This window comes from Tamandua tetradactyla, chromosome 7 (genome assembly GCF_023851605.1).
Source record: "Tamandua tetradactyla isolate mTamTet1 chromosome 7, mTamTet1.pri, whole genome shotgun sequence".
In the NCBI taxonomy this organism is placed as follows: domain Eukaryota; kingdom Metazoa; phylum Chordata; class Mammalia; order Pilosa; family Myrmecophagidae; genus Tamandua; species Tamandua tetradactyla.
Genome location: NC_135333.1, coordinates 63052986 through 63067991, shown reverse-complemented (window position 1 = coordinate 63067991; position 15006 = coordinate 63052986). Strand labels below are relative to the sequence as shown.

At 36.7% G+C, this 15006-nt stretch overlaps 1 protein-coding gene across 17 annotated transcripts in view; it reads left to right on the top strand.

Annotated features, from left to right (window-relative positions):
- Nucleotides 1-15006, top strand: part of ERC1 (ELKS/RAB6-interacting/CAST family member 1) — a 755438-nt gene that overhangs the window by 394335 nt on the left and 346097 nt on the right. For 12 of the 17 annotated variants that reach the window (XR_013179465.1, XM_077169623.1, XM_077169622.1 and 9 more), the window contains one exon: nt 13601-13732. The exons of the other annotated variants lie outside the window; for them this stretch is intronic. Coding sequence is in view for 11 of the 12 variants with exons in the window: in XM_077169623.1 (XP_077025738.1) it covers nt 13601-13732 (132 nt within the window). In the remaining variant the exon portion in view is untranslated. The remainder of the gene's footprint in view (nt 1-13600; nt 13733-15006) is intronic. 17 annotated transcript variants of the gene reach the window in all.

The window sequence follows — 15006 nt, the reverse complement described above, 5'->3', positions numbered from 1 at the left end:
CTCTTGGTATTCACATGTTCTGTAGTCCTCTTCTAAATTGAATCAGAGGTGGTCTGTATGAATGAGAGAAAATGGTAAAAGTGATGGTATGTGAGTTCGGAAGCTAAATCAAAAGCTTTTGCCTTTCTTGAGTTACTTACTCTGGGAATCCAGCCTGTATGTCATAATAACGCAATAGCTAGCACCAACTTGTCAGCCATCTAAGTAGTAGTGGATACTTGAGCCAGGACTAAATCTGGGCTATCTTTCTGCGTGTGTGTGTGTGTGTGTGTGTGTGTGTGTGTGTGACTTTTTATTTTTGAAATTCTTTCAAATTTGGACAGGATGATTATAAAAATAATACCCCATACAGAGAATACCGCTAACCCCCAGATATCTAGAAACACTAATTTTAACGTTTTGTCACGTATGCCATATCATTCTGTCCATCAACCCATCTATCCACCTGTCTATTCATCAATCCATTTTCTGAACCCTAGTGTGTAGGTCATATCCATCATGGTCCTAGAATATTTAATACTGCTGTGCACATTTCCTAAGAACAGAGATATTCACTAATATTACCACCTTAATTGCAGTTATCAAATTTAGCATTGATTTATAGCTTACAGTCTATAATATAGTCTATATTCCAATTTTTTCATATGTCCCCAAAATGTCCTTTTATGCTTTTTCTTCTCCATTATTACATTTCATCTAGGATCATGTATTACATCTAATGGTCACTTTCTCTTTAGTTGTGCATTCTTTTTTTTAAAATTGTAACATGTGCTGCATAAGCTTTCCCATCTCAACCACTCCAAAGCATACCATTCAGTAGAATTAATCACATTTACAATGTTGCATTACCCTCACCACCTTCTGTTAGTAAAACTTTGCTATCTCCCCAATCAGAAACCCTACACCCATTATGCATTAACTCCTCAGTTCCCCAAGTTCTTGCCCCTGGCAATCTGTACTCTTAATTTCTGTCTCTATGAGTTTGCACTTTATCCCATATTTATCCCCTCGTTGGGAGTTGGCCAGGTTATGATAGGTTGCAAGGTCTAACTGAAGCTTGCATAAGAGGAACCTCCAGAATAGCCTCTTGACTCTATTTGAGCTCTCTCTGCCACTGTTAGTTTATTAATCCCCCTTTTTGGTCATGATGGAATTGTTGATCCCATGGTGTCAGGTCTAAATTCATCCCTGGGAGTCCTCTCCCATGTTGACAGGGAGACTTTCACCCCTGGTGATTTATCATTGCATTTATATGTTTGCCTTTTAGATCCTGTAGGAAGTAAAAAGTGGAGTTCCAAACCAAAAATTCTGTAGTACTGAGGTTTATATTTACCCATATTGTTAGCCTAATTGAACTTCCTTACTACTTCATATGGCTTTGTTCTGTAGTCTAATGTTTTCCTTTTAACCTGTAGAATTTTCTTTAGCATCTCTTATAGAGGTGGTCTAATAGACAAAGCTCTCTCAGCTTTTGTTTATCTGGGAATGACTTAGATTTCTCCCTCACCCTTGAAAGACAGTTTTGCCTGGGATAGAATGGCTTTCTTGGCAATTTTCTGTTTTGAGCACTTTAAATATGCCATCCCATTGTCATCTTGCCTCCATGGTTTCTGATAAGAAATTGGCATTTAATCTTTTTTTGTGGCTCCCTTGTATGTGACATGTTACTTCTTTCTTTATCTTTGGCATTTGGGAATTTGAATATAATACGGCATGGTGTGGGTCTAGGCACAAACTCCTGTTTGGAGTTTGTTGAGTTTCTTGGATGTGTATATTCATATCCTTCTTACATTTAGGAAGTTTTCAACCATTTTTTCTTTTAATGTTCTCTCTGCTCCTTTCTCTCTTCTCCTTCTGGGATTCCCACAAAGCACGTATAGTGTCTCATAGGCTCCTTGGGCTGTTTTTATTTTTTTTTCACTTTCTTCCTTCTGTTCTTCAGACTGGATGATTTCAATTGACTTGTTTTCAAGTTTACAGATTCTTTCTTCTATCAGCTCCAATCTGCTGTTGCATCCCTTTATAGAATTTTAAATTTGTTACTGTGGTTTTGTGCTATTTGGTTCCTTTTCATAATTTCATCTTTCTATTGATAGTCTGTTTGTGTTTATCTGTCATTTTTTTTTTTTTTTAGTTTCCTTTAGTTCTTTGTCCATGTTTTCTTTTAGCTCTTTGAGCATATTTAGATCTTTTTAATAAAAAATGTTAGGGGGTGCAAGGATAGTTTCAGTGGTAGAATTCTTGCCTGCTGTTCTAGTTTGCTAGCTGCCAGGGTAGTTCAGTGGTAGAATTCTTGCCAGCTGTTCTAGTTTGCTAGCTGCCAGAATGCAGTATTACCAGAAACGAATGGCTTTTAAAAAGTAGAATTTAATAAGTTGCTAGTTTACAGTTCTGAGGCCGAGCAAATGTCCCAATTAAAACAAGTCTATAGAAATGTCCAATCAAAGGCATCCATCCAGGGAAAGATACCTTGTTTCAAAAAGGCTGATGAAGTTCAGGGTTTCTCTCTCAAGTGAGAAGGCACATGCTGAACACAGTCAGCGCTTCTCTCTTGGCTGGAAGGGCACATGGCGAATACTAGCTTTCTCTCCTGGCTTCTGGTTTCATGAAGCTCCTGGGGAGGCGTTTTCCTTCTTCATCTCCAAAGGTCGCTGGCTCGTGGATTTTCTGCTTCGTGGTGCTGCAGCATTCTCTGCTCTCTCTGAATCTCCTCATTCTCCGAAATGTTTCCTCTTTTATAGGACTCCAGAAACTTATCAAGACCCACCCAAATGGGTGAAGACATGTCATCACCTAATTCAGGTTAACGACCACTCTTGATTAAATCACATCTCCAGGGAGACAATCTGATTACAGTTTCAAACGTACCGTATTGAATAGGGATTATTCTACCTTTATGAAATGGAATTTACATTAAAACATGTCTTTTCTAGGGGACATACATCCTTTCAAACCAGCACACCTCCCATGCAGGAGATCCGGGTTTGATTCCCAGCCCATGCACTTCTCAAAAAAAAAACTAAGCAAACAAACAAATGAACAAAAAAATTCAACAAATGGTGTTGCAATAATGGGATACTCACATGGAAAAAGAATGAAATGTGATTCCCACCATACAGCATGCAAAAATATATATATTTTATTTTAAAATTATTTCCCATGAAGACCATTTACAATTTATTTTTTTTTGCTCTGGACTGTCCCAGATAAGATCTTCCTCATTGATGGCTTCTGGCCTTTAATTTTCTTCTTTGCCTGGGCCATCACTTACTGTTTCTTTGTATATTTTATAATCTTTTGTTGAAACATGGACATTTTGATATTTTAATGTATTATCACTGGAATTTAGACTCTGAGGCATCTGTTTCTGTGCCTTGAGCTTGCATCCAGCAAGTGTTAATAATAGAGCTTTCCTTGATTAGCAGAAACAAACAAAACAAACAAACAAACAAAAAAACGAAAAAGAAGAAGTAGAAGAAGGAAAGAAATAAAATATCTTTAACTTATCTTTTCAGATTAAATGGTGCAGGTTCTCTACTTCAGAGCTTATCTATACAATGAGTTTAGAGAATAGCTCCAGACCACAGCATAGGGGCCACCCTGATCTTTTCTGCACATGCATCTTGTCTTGGACATAAGCACATGACCCTAGGAATTTCCCTGTTTACACAGATGCAAATGTTCCCCTCTTCCTTAGGAAATAGTTTCTTCATGGTTCTGGGCACTGTGCTTTTGTCCTACAGTCATCACTCCATTACCTCAGATAGCCATTTGACTGTTCCTCCACTGCCTTCTGTAGTAGTGCTCTGTGAACTGCCTTCTACATGAAAGGCAATTTCTGGGATGGAAGTGTCTCAGCCTTCACCAGAAGATTGGGCGGGGCATGTGTGCTTCCTGTATGTGCCCGAGAGTTACTCTGCTCCCTCTGGAACTGGATCCATGGATCTGCACAGGGCTTTCAGGCCAGCTCTGTGCCAAGCTGGTGAGGGGGCTGGGGTAGGAATGGGGCTAGCCAGAACGCCATGAGATCCTACCACTTTTAAATAGCCTTTTTCTTGATTCAGCACTTGCCCTGTTTTTGCATTCCTTTAACTCTTCTGGAGGTTTGACAAAAAATAGTTCTGCCAGTTCTTACTGGTTGTTCAAAGCTTCTGTGGGAGGATAAAGCCCTAACACTTCTCACTCTGTCATCCTGCTTAGAGTTAGGGCCCTGGCTGTCTGTTTTGACTACAGCTCTATGAGATACCCCAAAACCAGATTTGTTTGGCTAAGCTGCTTTTGAAATCCTAACCCACAAAACTGTGTGAGATGATAAATGTTCACTGTTGTTTTAGGTTGCTGAGTTTTGAGCTAATTTGTTATGTAGCGGTAATTAATATACTGTTAGAGTGGTTTGACATGTAACTGAATTTTTCCCCTTAAATACACAATTTGATTTTCCCTATTGGCTGAAGAACCAGTTCTATTTGAATTTGTTTTATTAACGTTAACATTCCAGTAATTTTCATTGCTGAATATTGGTGGGTTTTTTGGCAGTATAAGACTATGTAACTCCTATTAGTGTGCTAATGGATATAAGCTAAGAAAAAAGTAACAAATTTATATAAAACATGATGTGATGTGTTGTATAAAGCCTTTTATAGATACATTAAAAATTTAGAAACTGCTCTAGCTAGTGTAATTTTATCCAATAAAAGTATAAGTGAACTGTGTGTATTATTTAAATATTCTAATAGCCTCATTAAAGAGAACAAAAGGAAACTGATTATACTAATTTTTATCATTTATATTATTTTATCCAATGAAGCCAAAATATTATCATTTTGGTGTATAATCAGTGTTATTAATGGTATTTTTTTACTTTTTCATACTGAGTCTTTGAAATCTAGTGTATATTTACTGCATATCTCAATTTGGACTAGCAACATTTTAAGTGCTCAGCTACACATAGCTAATGGCTACTATACTGGACAATACAGATAGAGGTTTTTTTTATTTTCTCACTCAATATTTACTGTATATCAATTGTTATTAGTTCATAGAGCTTTCTTATTCTTTTTTATAATTTCATAGTACTTTTTATTTTTTTGTATTTTTTTATTGTGTAGTGTAACATATGTACAAAGCAAAGAAATAAAAAAAGCAATAGTTTTCTAAGCACTTTTCAACTAGTAGTTATAGAACAGAGCCCAGAGTTTGTCATGGGCTACCATATCATCCTCTCAGATTTTCCTTCTAGCTGCTCCAGAATATAGGATGCTTAGAAGGCTTCAAAATTTTTTATCAGTACAATAGACTTTTTTCCTTCTTTTTTTGTGAAAAATAGCATGTATACAGAAAAACAATACATTTCAAAGCACAGCACCACAACTATTTGTAGAACATATTTCAGACTTTGACATGGGTTAAAATTCCATAATTTTAGGTTTTTATTTCTAGCTGCTCTAAGATAGTGGAGACTAAAAGAGATATCAATTTAATGATTCAGCCTTCATATTCATTTGTTAAATTCTATCTTCACTGTATAACTCCACCATCACCTTTGATCTTTCCATCCCTCTCTTTAGGGATAGTTGGGCTATGACCATTCTAAATTTTTCATAGGGGAAGTGTCTGCTGCTAATATGGGATAGGGAGATGGAAAAAACAGAGCTTTTAGATGAAGAAGTTAAGAAGACTCCTTCAAGCTTAACAATAAGTCAAGAATGCATGTAAACAACAGGAATGTTTTTCTCTAAGTTAGGTTTGTTGTATCCTACTTTAGCTTTAATCTCTTTCCACATTTAGTTTCAGTGAGTCATCGTCCTATTCCCCAGATACCTGAGATCCTTCAAACCTGCTGTATATGCTTCAAATAGATTAAGTAGGTCAGGTTTCTATGTACTGTTTTCCAGGATCAGACTCAGAATGGCATAACTGTGTCATGATTTATCCCAAGAACTGGCTAGTGTGGACTTTTTGAGAGAGAAAATGTGGATTGGAATGTAAAGGACATGTTCATGGTCTTCAGCTGTGCCTTATATAATCCCTCTTTCATTACTGAGGCCGTCCAGAAGCACTTTTCAGGGGTTTCAGAACATTCTCTTACTTCTTTGAGCCTTGGTCTGAAAAACCTTTTGTATTCCATACTTTCTGTGGTCCAGTATCGCATTAACTGACATCTCATTGACTGACATGTATTCAGGAAAGGTAGTTGTAACTGTCATTTCTCCTTCTCAGAGTCCAGACATTGAACAGAAATGCTATTTTTTCTTCCTGCAAACCAAAATACTCCTTTAAGTATGGGATAGCAAGCAGTTTTGTCACTAGAATTCTGTATTAAACTTGGTCACCAAAATCAACTCGGAATTATTTTTGTAGGTATATGTGTATATATATTTTTAAAAAAGGAAACCGCACGGGGTAGGGGACAATTTTGAAACCATTTGGTTTTGTGCTGTCTTTCAGGTTCTACTTTTAGAATATTTTAGCTTTAGAAATTTCTACATTCTTCAAAATAAAATACAGCAGAACTTATTTTAATGTTTTGTCCCTTTTAAAAATGGGCCTAGTGGTGATGATAGCAAAGTATTGTAAATGTCATTAACAGCACTGAATATAAATTTGATGTGATTAAAGGGGGAAATTTTAGGTTGTACATATGTTTCTAAAGTAAAAATTAGAGAAAAATCCTTGAAACAGCACATCACAAAATTAAACCCTAAGTTAAATCATGAACTGTAGTTAATAATACAATTATAAAAATGTGTTTTTATCAATTGTAACAAATGTACCACACTAACTCCCCTTTCAAACCTGCCAATGTGGTTTTGAGGACTTACATTATTGTGTCTGAGACATGTAGTATTCTATGATTACATATTCTTGCTTGTACTTTTAGTTTTTCCTGGTAGTAATGATTGCCTTGGTGTTTTGTAGTTGTTGTTAGTTTCATTGATTATTTGTTTGTATCCTTATCACCAGTTCATTCCCAGAATCATTGCTAGAGCCATAAAGTTCCTCCTAATTTTGTAACTATTATAAAATATACCATACCTTAAAAATTATTTCCAGGTAATATATACTTCGCTTTATTCCTTCAAAACATCTTTCCCTGAATTCCCATCCTCTGCTACAATCTGTACTTATTCTCTAGGATTGCTGTCACCCTCGAAGTTCCCTTTACCACTCACATATGTATGGTGAGTTCCTATTTTTTCTGTAACAGTTTAATAGAGCACATTCCTAGTAGCTTCTGACGAGGGTCTGTGATGTGAGGCAAATTTTTTTACACATTACATTATACTCTCATGCTCAATTGATGGTTTGGATATAGAATTCCATACTGAAATAATCTTTCCCTTTGGGTTTCGAAGCCATTACCCTGTTGTCTTCTAGTTTCTGATTTTGCTGTTGCAAACTTCAGTACCTTCTTTTTTTTTGACCTGTTGTAGTTGATCATTTTTGGCCTCTCTAAAAGTGAGTAAGATCTTTTCCCTAGTTGTCTAAAGGTTTTTTTTTAAGAGTATATATAGTGTCAGTGTGAAAAGATGTATGTACCCTAGAAATGTCATGTTTTAATCTGAATCCCATTTTGTAAAGGCAGCCATTTCTTCTAATCCCTATTCAGCACTATATGTTTGAAACCTTAATTAGATCATCTCCCTGGAGATGTGACTCAATCAAGATTGGTTGTTAAGCTGGATTAGGTGGAGCCATGTCTCCACCATTCCAGGTGTGTCCTGATTAGTTTACTGAAATGCTATAGAAGAGGAAACATTTTGGAGAAAGTGGGAGATTCTGAGAGAGCAGAGAATGACATAGGCACAAGAAGCAGAGAGTTCACCAGCAACCTTTGGAGATGAAGAAGAAAAATGCCTCCTGCGCAACTTCATGAAACAGGAAGCCAGGAGAGAAAGCTAACAGATGATGCCACGTTTGCTATGTGCCTTTCCAGATGAGAGAGAAACCCTGAACTTCATCGGCCTTCTTGAACAGAGGTATTTTTCCCTGGATGCCTTAGATTGGACATTTCTATAGACTTGTTGTAATTGGGACATTTTCACTGTCTTAGAACTGTAAACTTGCGACTTATTAAATTCTGCTTTTTAAAAGCCCTATTCCATTTCTAGTATATTGCATTCTGGCAGCTAGTGATCAGAACAGATTTTGGTACCGGAAGTGGGGTGCTGCTGCAGTTTGCAAATACCAAACATGTTGGAATGGCTTTTTAAATGGATAAGGGGAAGATTTTGGAGGAGTTGTGAGAAGCTTGATAGAGAAGGCCTAGAATGCTTTGAAGAGACTGTTGGTAGAAATGTGGACTCTAAAGATACTGTTGGTAAGGCCTTAGACAGAAATGAGGTACATGTTATTGCAAACTGGAAGGAAGGTGATCCTTTTTTTAAAATAGCAGATAATCTGGCAAAATTGACTAGTGGCTCTGGCTAGAAGACAAATTTTAAAAGCCATGTACTTGGATATTTAGCAGAAAAGATCTCCAAATTAAATGTGGAAAGTGCAGCCTGGTTTTTCCTCGCAGCTTACAGTGAAATGAGACAGGAAAGAGATAAACTGAGCACTGAACTCTTGGGTACAAAGAAACCACAAACTGATGTTCTGGAAAATTCTAGGCTTCCAGGAGGGGAGACCCCAGAGAGTGGTGCCCCATGTGAGGGTTGGCCAAATGCGGAACCAGTCAGCCATTTCAGAGAAAGCCAGGACTGGACATGGAGTTATCCAGAAAGGATTTGTGGGAACTCCTTATGCCTAATGGGCACAATCCGAGGCTACTGCATAGAAAGCCAATGAGAGTGTTGTGGGATCTGTGTAAAGAGAACCACTCCCAGTAGGAACTGAGAGTAACAGAGAAGGAACACATTGGAAGAAAAATAACTTCAGAGGCAAAGCCAAGGAGTCCGGGGTCTGAAGTCAAGAAGCCTTGGGCCATGAGAGCGGACCCACCCAAGCACGTGGAGAGGGTGAGTTTACCCCGAAGGCAGAGAGTGGGCCTTCCATCTTGTTGCGGTGGGAGTCATTCCACCTCAGGCCTTGGAGAGGGTGAAGCACATTCCTTGGGATTTGGGGAGAGCCTAGCTGCCACAACATGGAGGGGTTGCCTATGTGCCCTGGAGATGGCAGAGAGCCCAGGTGCAGCACCAATGCTTGGAGAGGACGGAGCCAAGAAAAAGTTGGTCTCCCCAGTGTCCCCCAAGATTGAGTTTGGAGAGAGGCAAGCCTCTGCGAAGGCCTTTGGAAAGGATGGGACTGCCACTTCTAAAGCCCTGAGGATAAATGACTCTCAGACTTCGAAATCTAATGGATTTTACCCTGCAGGTTTTTGAGACTGCTTGGATCCAATGACCCCTGTGTTCCTTCCTCCCCATGGAAATGGATATATGTATCCTATAACTATTCCTCCTTTATATGTTGGCAGCAAATAAATTGTTCTGTTTCACAGGTTCAGAGCCAGAGGATAATTTTCCTTAGAACAGACGATGCCTGTAACTAACTTTAATAGGAGTTTGTACTGTTTCTAACTTTGTATTTCATTTGTATTGCTACTGAAATGGTTTAAGGATTTCTGATATTGTGATGGAATTGATGTGTTTTATATATGGGAAAAATGTGTCTTTTTTTAGGGTCCAGAGGGTGGAATGTGCCAGTTTGAAAAGATGTTTTAATCCTAATCCCGTTTTGTAAAGGCAGCCATTTCTTCTAATCCCTGTTCAATACTGTATGTTCAAAACTTTAATTATATCATCTCCCTGGAGAGGTGATTCAATTAAGAGTGGTTGTTGAACTGGATTAGGTGGAGTTGTGTCTCCACCAATTCTGAGTGTGTCCTGATTAGTTTACTGGAATCCTATAAAAGAGGAAACATTTTGGAGAAAGTGGGAGATTCTGAGAGAGCAGAGAATGACACAGCCACAAGAGGAAGAGATAGTCCACCAGCCAGCGACCTTTGGAGATGAAGAAAGAAAATGCTCCCATGGAGCTTCATGAAACAGGAAGCCAGGAGAGAAAGCTAGCAGATGATGCCATGTTTGCCATGTGCCTTTGCAGATGAGAGAGAAATTCTGACCATGTTTGCCATGTGCCTTCTCACTTGAGAGAGAAACCCTGAACTTCATCAGCCTTGAACCAAGTTATCTTTTCTTGGATGCCTTAGATTGGACATTTCTTTAGACTTGTTTTAATTGGGACATTTTTTTGGTCTTAGAACTGTAAATTTGTGACTTATTAAATTTGCCTTTTTAAAAATGGTTCCATTTCTGGTATATTGCATTCTGGAAGCTAGCAAACTAGAACACATATAAGTACAGAAAGATGCATTTAATCTTCATTTAAAGAGCAAGGACAAGAAAGAATGATTATAAATGTGACCGAGTAGTATGTTTGGGACTCCACTGTTTATAGACCTCCAGTTCATTCCTGACATTGGCTCAATGTTTTATTACATTAAGTAGTACATACAAGATGTAGTTCAATATGAAGACAACTTCCTTGGTTTACCTTAGCAGATATCTATTAAGATGCCAGATTTTACTTGCTATATGGATTAAGTAATTATGGATATTTTAAATGAAGGTAACTCAGAAATTTGGTATGTTTCATTCTCTTCTGATTGCTCTGGCTTAATACAGTTTTCTTAGAGCAGATGATTCCATGCTTAATTTCAGATTCAGTTGTTAGGCAGCATCACATAAATATCATTTAATAGTTCTTTCCATTTCTTTGTATTTGCAGTTTCATTAGACTTTTGTTATTCATCCTTACTATAGAGAACAATTTTCAATCAGGCTTTGCCAGTAAGACCTTAAACTCTTCTTAAGGAAATGGTCTTGCACACTGACTCTATCTCTTGGATATTATTTCTACCACTGAACTTAAGGAAATCTTCATCTTGAAAACTTTCATGTTTTCGTGCATAATATTATCTTTTATACATAATAATAAATTTCAAATCATCCTTCCTCTATGTGCTGGTTTGAAATGATGTATGAACCCTAGAAAAGCCATGCTTTAATCAAAATCCCATTTTGTAAAGGCAGAATAATCCCTATTTAATACTGTATGTTTGAAACTGTAATCACATCATCTCCCGGGAGATGTGATTTAATCAAGAGTGGTTGTTAAACTGGATTATGTGACGACATGTCTCCACCCATTTGGATGGGTCTTGATAAATTTCTGGAGTCCTATAAAAGAGGAAACATTTTGGAGAATGAAAGAGATTCAGAAAGAGCAGAGCAGAAAGGCATAGCTACAAGGAGCAGAGTCCATCAGCCAGTGACTTTTGGAGATGAAGAAGGAAAATGCCCCCCGGGGAGCTTCATGAAACAGGAAGCCGGGAGAGAAAGTTAGCAGATGACTCTGTGTTCACCATGTGCCTTTCCAGATGAGAGATGAACCCTAACTGTGTTCACCATGTGCCTTCTCACTTGAGAGAGAAACCCTGAACTTCATCAGCCTTCTTGAACCAAGGTATCTTTCCCTGGATGCCTTAGATTGGACATTTCTATAAACTTGTTTTAATTGGGACATTTTCTCGGCCTTGGAGCTGTAAACTAGCATCTGATTAAACTCCCCTTTTTCAAAAGCCATTGTTTCTGGTATATTGTATTCCAGCAGCTAGCAAACTAGAACACTTTTAAAAAGTTCTGCTAATTTAGTCTTAAAGCTGTTTTTCACTCAGTATGAGTATGCAAGTAAATCTGTTTTTCACTCAGTATGAATATGCAAGTAAATCTGTTTTGAAATAGATTCCTGGGAAGTTATTTGAAATAACTGTTTCAGCCTCATTGGAATCAAAGATTTACGTTAGGATAATGGAAACGCTCAGGAGACCTCCAGAAGACAGTTTATGAGTGAAAGACATAATAGACCGGACATAAACATAATTCTAAGGTATTTATAACAAGAATGAAATGGGAAACATTAGAACTTCATTTGCTTAAACAATCTGTATTTTATAATTACACCTTACTACAAATATAGCAGTCCTTATTCATGAGAAGATTTGAGAGGACTAAACTGATTGGAACTGTCATTTTCCTCATAATCTTTCTGTTACATTTAGTGCTTTTTGAAAATCAGAAGAACCTACCTTGGCCTTTATTTTTACTGACATCATTCCCCCTCTCTTTGTACTCGGCATCTGTTTTAGAAACCTCCACTGGAAGCATTAAGATTTAAACAAAAAGCACTTTTTGACATAGCTGAACTGCTCTATGCAAAATAATACCATATATAAGGGAATAGATCAGAGAGTGTTTTATAAAATTATCTCTGAGAAGAATGAAAACTTTGTGTTTTAATGAAGATAACACCCATCACTGAAATGTGAGCATTCTTTTTTCTAAATCTCATTGCTTTAATTGAGAGAGAGCAAAAGATTTACCAGCTTTTTAGTAGGAAGAATGTTAAATAATAGATGCTGTTCCTCCGGAATTGGAAGAAAATCTGACTTATCTTTTACAGATTTCAAGTTCTGAATTCCTGAAGACAAAGTTGTCATACAAAACTCTCTTGAACTTTGTACCTATAAAAGTGAGCTACAGTAGAATTGAATGAGAATTGCATAAACAAAAGATATCTATGTTATCTTTTGCTGACAGGAGTCTTCTAAAAGTTGGAAAATGGCTTAACAGGCCTTGTTTTTCTCTTTCATATATTAAGAAAAAAGCAGCATATTTTTTAATCCTCTGGTTTTGTAGTAATTTAAATAGGAAATGTTATAATAACCTTGTGAATGCTGTTCTCCGTCTTACTGGAACTCTGCTTCATTTATCCTTAAATTAAAATCTCTCCTATCTTATGTAATCTTCAAGTCCTCTTGGATTCTGTTTATCTTTCTAATAGAAATCTATGTGTGTTACCCCAAAAGTTACTTTTTGAACCTATGTAAACAATATCAGGGCTAAGAGGAATTAGTTGGTTAACTAAATTGCTCCTCCTTAGCCAGACCAGTCACTTAGATCTGGTTACTGTTTTCAGTTTTCTCATATGAGTTTAAAAGAAGACTCCTTTTCTTGAAATTATTAGGGAGCATTGCCTTCTGTTTCATCGCTTTTTAAATTTTAATTAGTTTACCAACAGTTTTCTATATGAAGAAAACAATCAGGAAGGTCATGCTTTTGGCTTTTCTTTTTCATCTAGACTTTGGAGAGAAAGAGAATGTATTGATATTCATCCTAGTTGGACTTTATCAAAGCTGGCTCAGTTGACAGAGTAAAAAACAAGTTTGTATTTTTAAACTTCTTTTTTAAACAAGTTTGTGGTTTTAAACTTTTTTAAAAACAAAACTTGTTTTTAAAAACCAAGTCCATACTACCTACACTAACACAAACAATTTCATTGCCTTAAGCAGAGAGCAAGTCTATCACAAGTTTGTCTTGCTTAACTAACTTGACCCTTTGCTCTTAATAAAATGCTTCTTCAATTTCCTTTATTTCTTTGCTTCCCTTATATTCAGTTTCCTCTGTGAAGATAACTTTTTAGTCTGGATTTACTTCTGAAGGGAAGAACATTTAATAAGCAAATAGTCCTTTCGTGATAAATAGGCTCTCCTTGGGTTAACTGATTAGTCTACTTCACCTAGTCTTCCATCGTTTTCCAGGACAATCTCCGTAAGAAGGATGACAGGATTGAAGAGCTGGAAGAAGCACTAAGAGAAAGTGTACAAATAACTGCAGAACGAGAAATGGTACTAGCACAAGAGGAATCAGCCAGGACCAATGCTGAAAAACAGGTCTGCAAATTTACATAGTAGTTACTGATGATGCTGCTGGGTAAACAAAAGGTAAAACCCAACCAGTTCAGTTAAGGTAAACTACATACATATTGTATGTTTTTAGGGTTTCAGAAGCACTTTATCAAGTCTTAAGTATTTAGGCTTGAATAAGAATTGAAATGTAGTTGTACAAGAATTGACTTGTGTTTCAGAAGATCTCTGCATTTAATAATTTAGGACTCATTTCGTATATACTTAGGTAGTATGTACTCATGTACTGTTGAGATGAAAGAACTTGTCTGCTTATAACAAGACTGGGCACATGCCTTCTTCTAAATCGAATGAGAAAACACAAAAACATTCCCTACTCAGAGATATTATTTTCATATAGTAAGTAGTTCATTTACTTACTTTATGCCGTACCTTGCTCAGAAGAGCAGTTAAAATTATAACAAGTTCAGGTTAACAGCAAGTATGAAGGACATAGATAACATGACACAGAAGAGTCCCAGATCAGAATGTTGTATCTCAGCCTTGAGGTGACTTGTTGAAAATGGCTGTTTATGGCATTTGTTTTACAAATTTCCTTCATCTTTTTATCTTAACTGGATTTGAATAGATGCTTTTCGTAATACTATCTTCAAAAGTGTTTTTGTGAAAGTTTTTAACTTTCCTGAATTATAAGCTTTTTGTTAGTAGAGACCGTGTCCTTTTTAATCACTGTACACCTGCTCCTTCCCATTCTCTACAGCATCTACTATAATACTTTGTATATAGTACATACTCAGTAAATGTTAATGAATGAAAGAAGATCCCTATATCCTAGTTTTTCACTTTTTATTAGGCAGAATAATGAAAGCTGAAAGATGGAAATAGAAGAAATAATTTTACAAGTGATGACTCTAATCTCAGTTCCCGCTACAAGAGTATAATTTGAGGTTTTGAATCTACCGCATTTGGAGTTTCATGAGATTTAATTTTTGCAATGATCATGTCCTTTTTGTTTCTTTGTTGGGAGAAATAGGTTAAAATATGCTAAATAGGTAAAAATAATTCAGTGAGAGGGTACCATGAATCTTTTGAAGAACCCCCTTAATGCTATTTAGAGTTAATTTAGTGGAATAGTAAGGAAGAAGGGTACATATTCAAGGCAGACATGTATAGTATGTACCACCAGGATTCCCTTCAGAGCTGTATTAGATCAAGTATACAGTTTCCTTAGTGTCAAGTATATAAAGAGGGACAAAATGACATTTATTACCAAAGCTAAGGGAAAATGGGTCTTTTTTCAG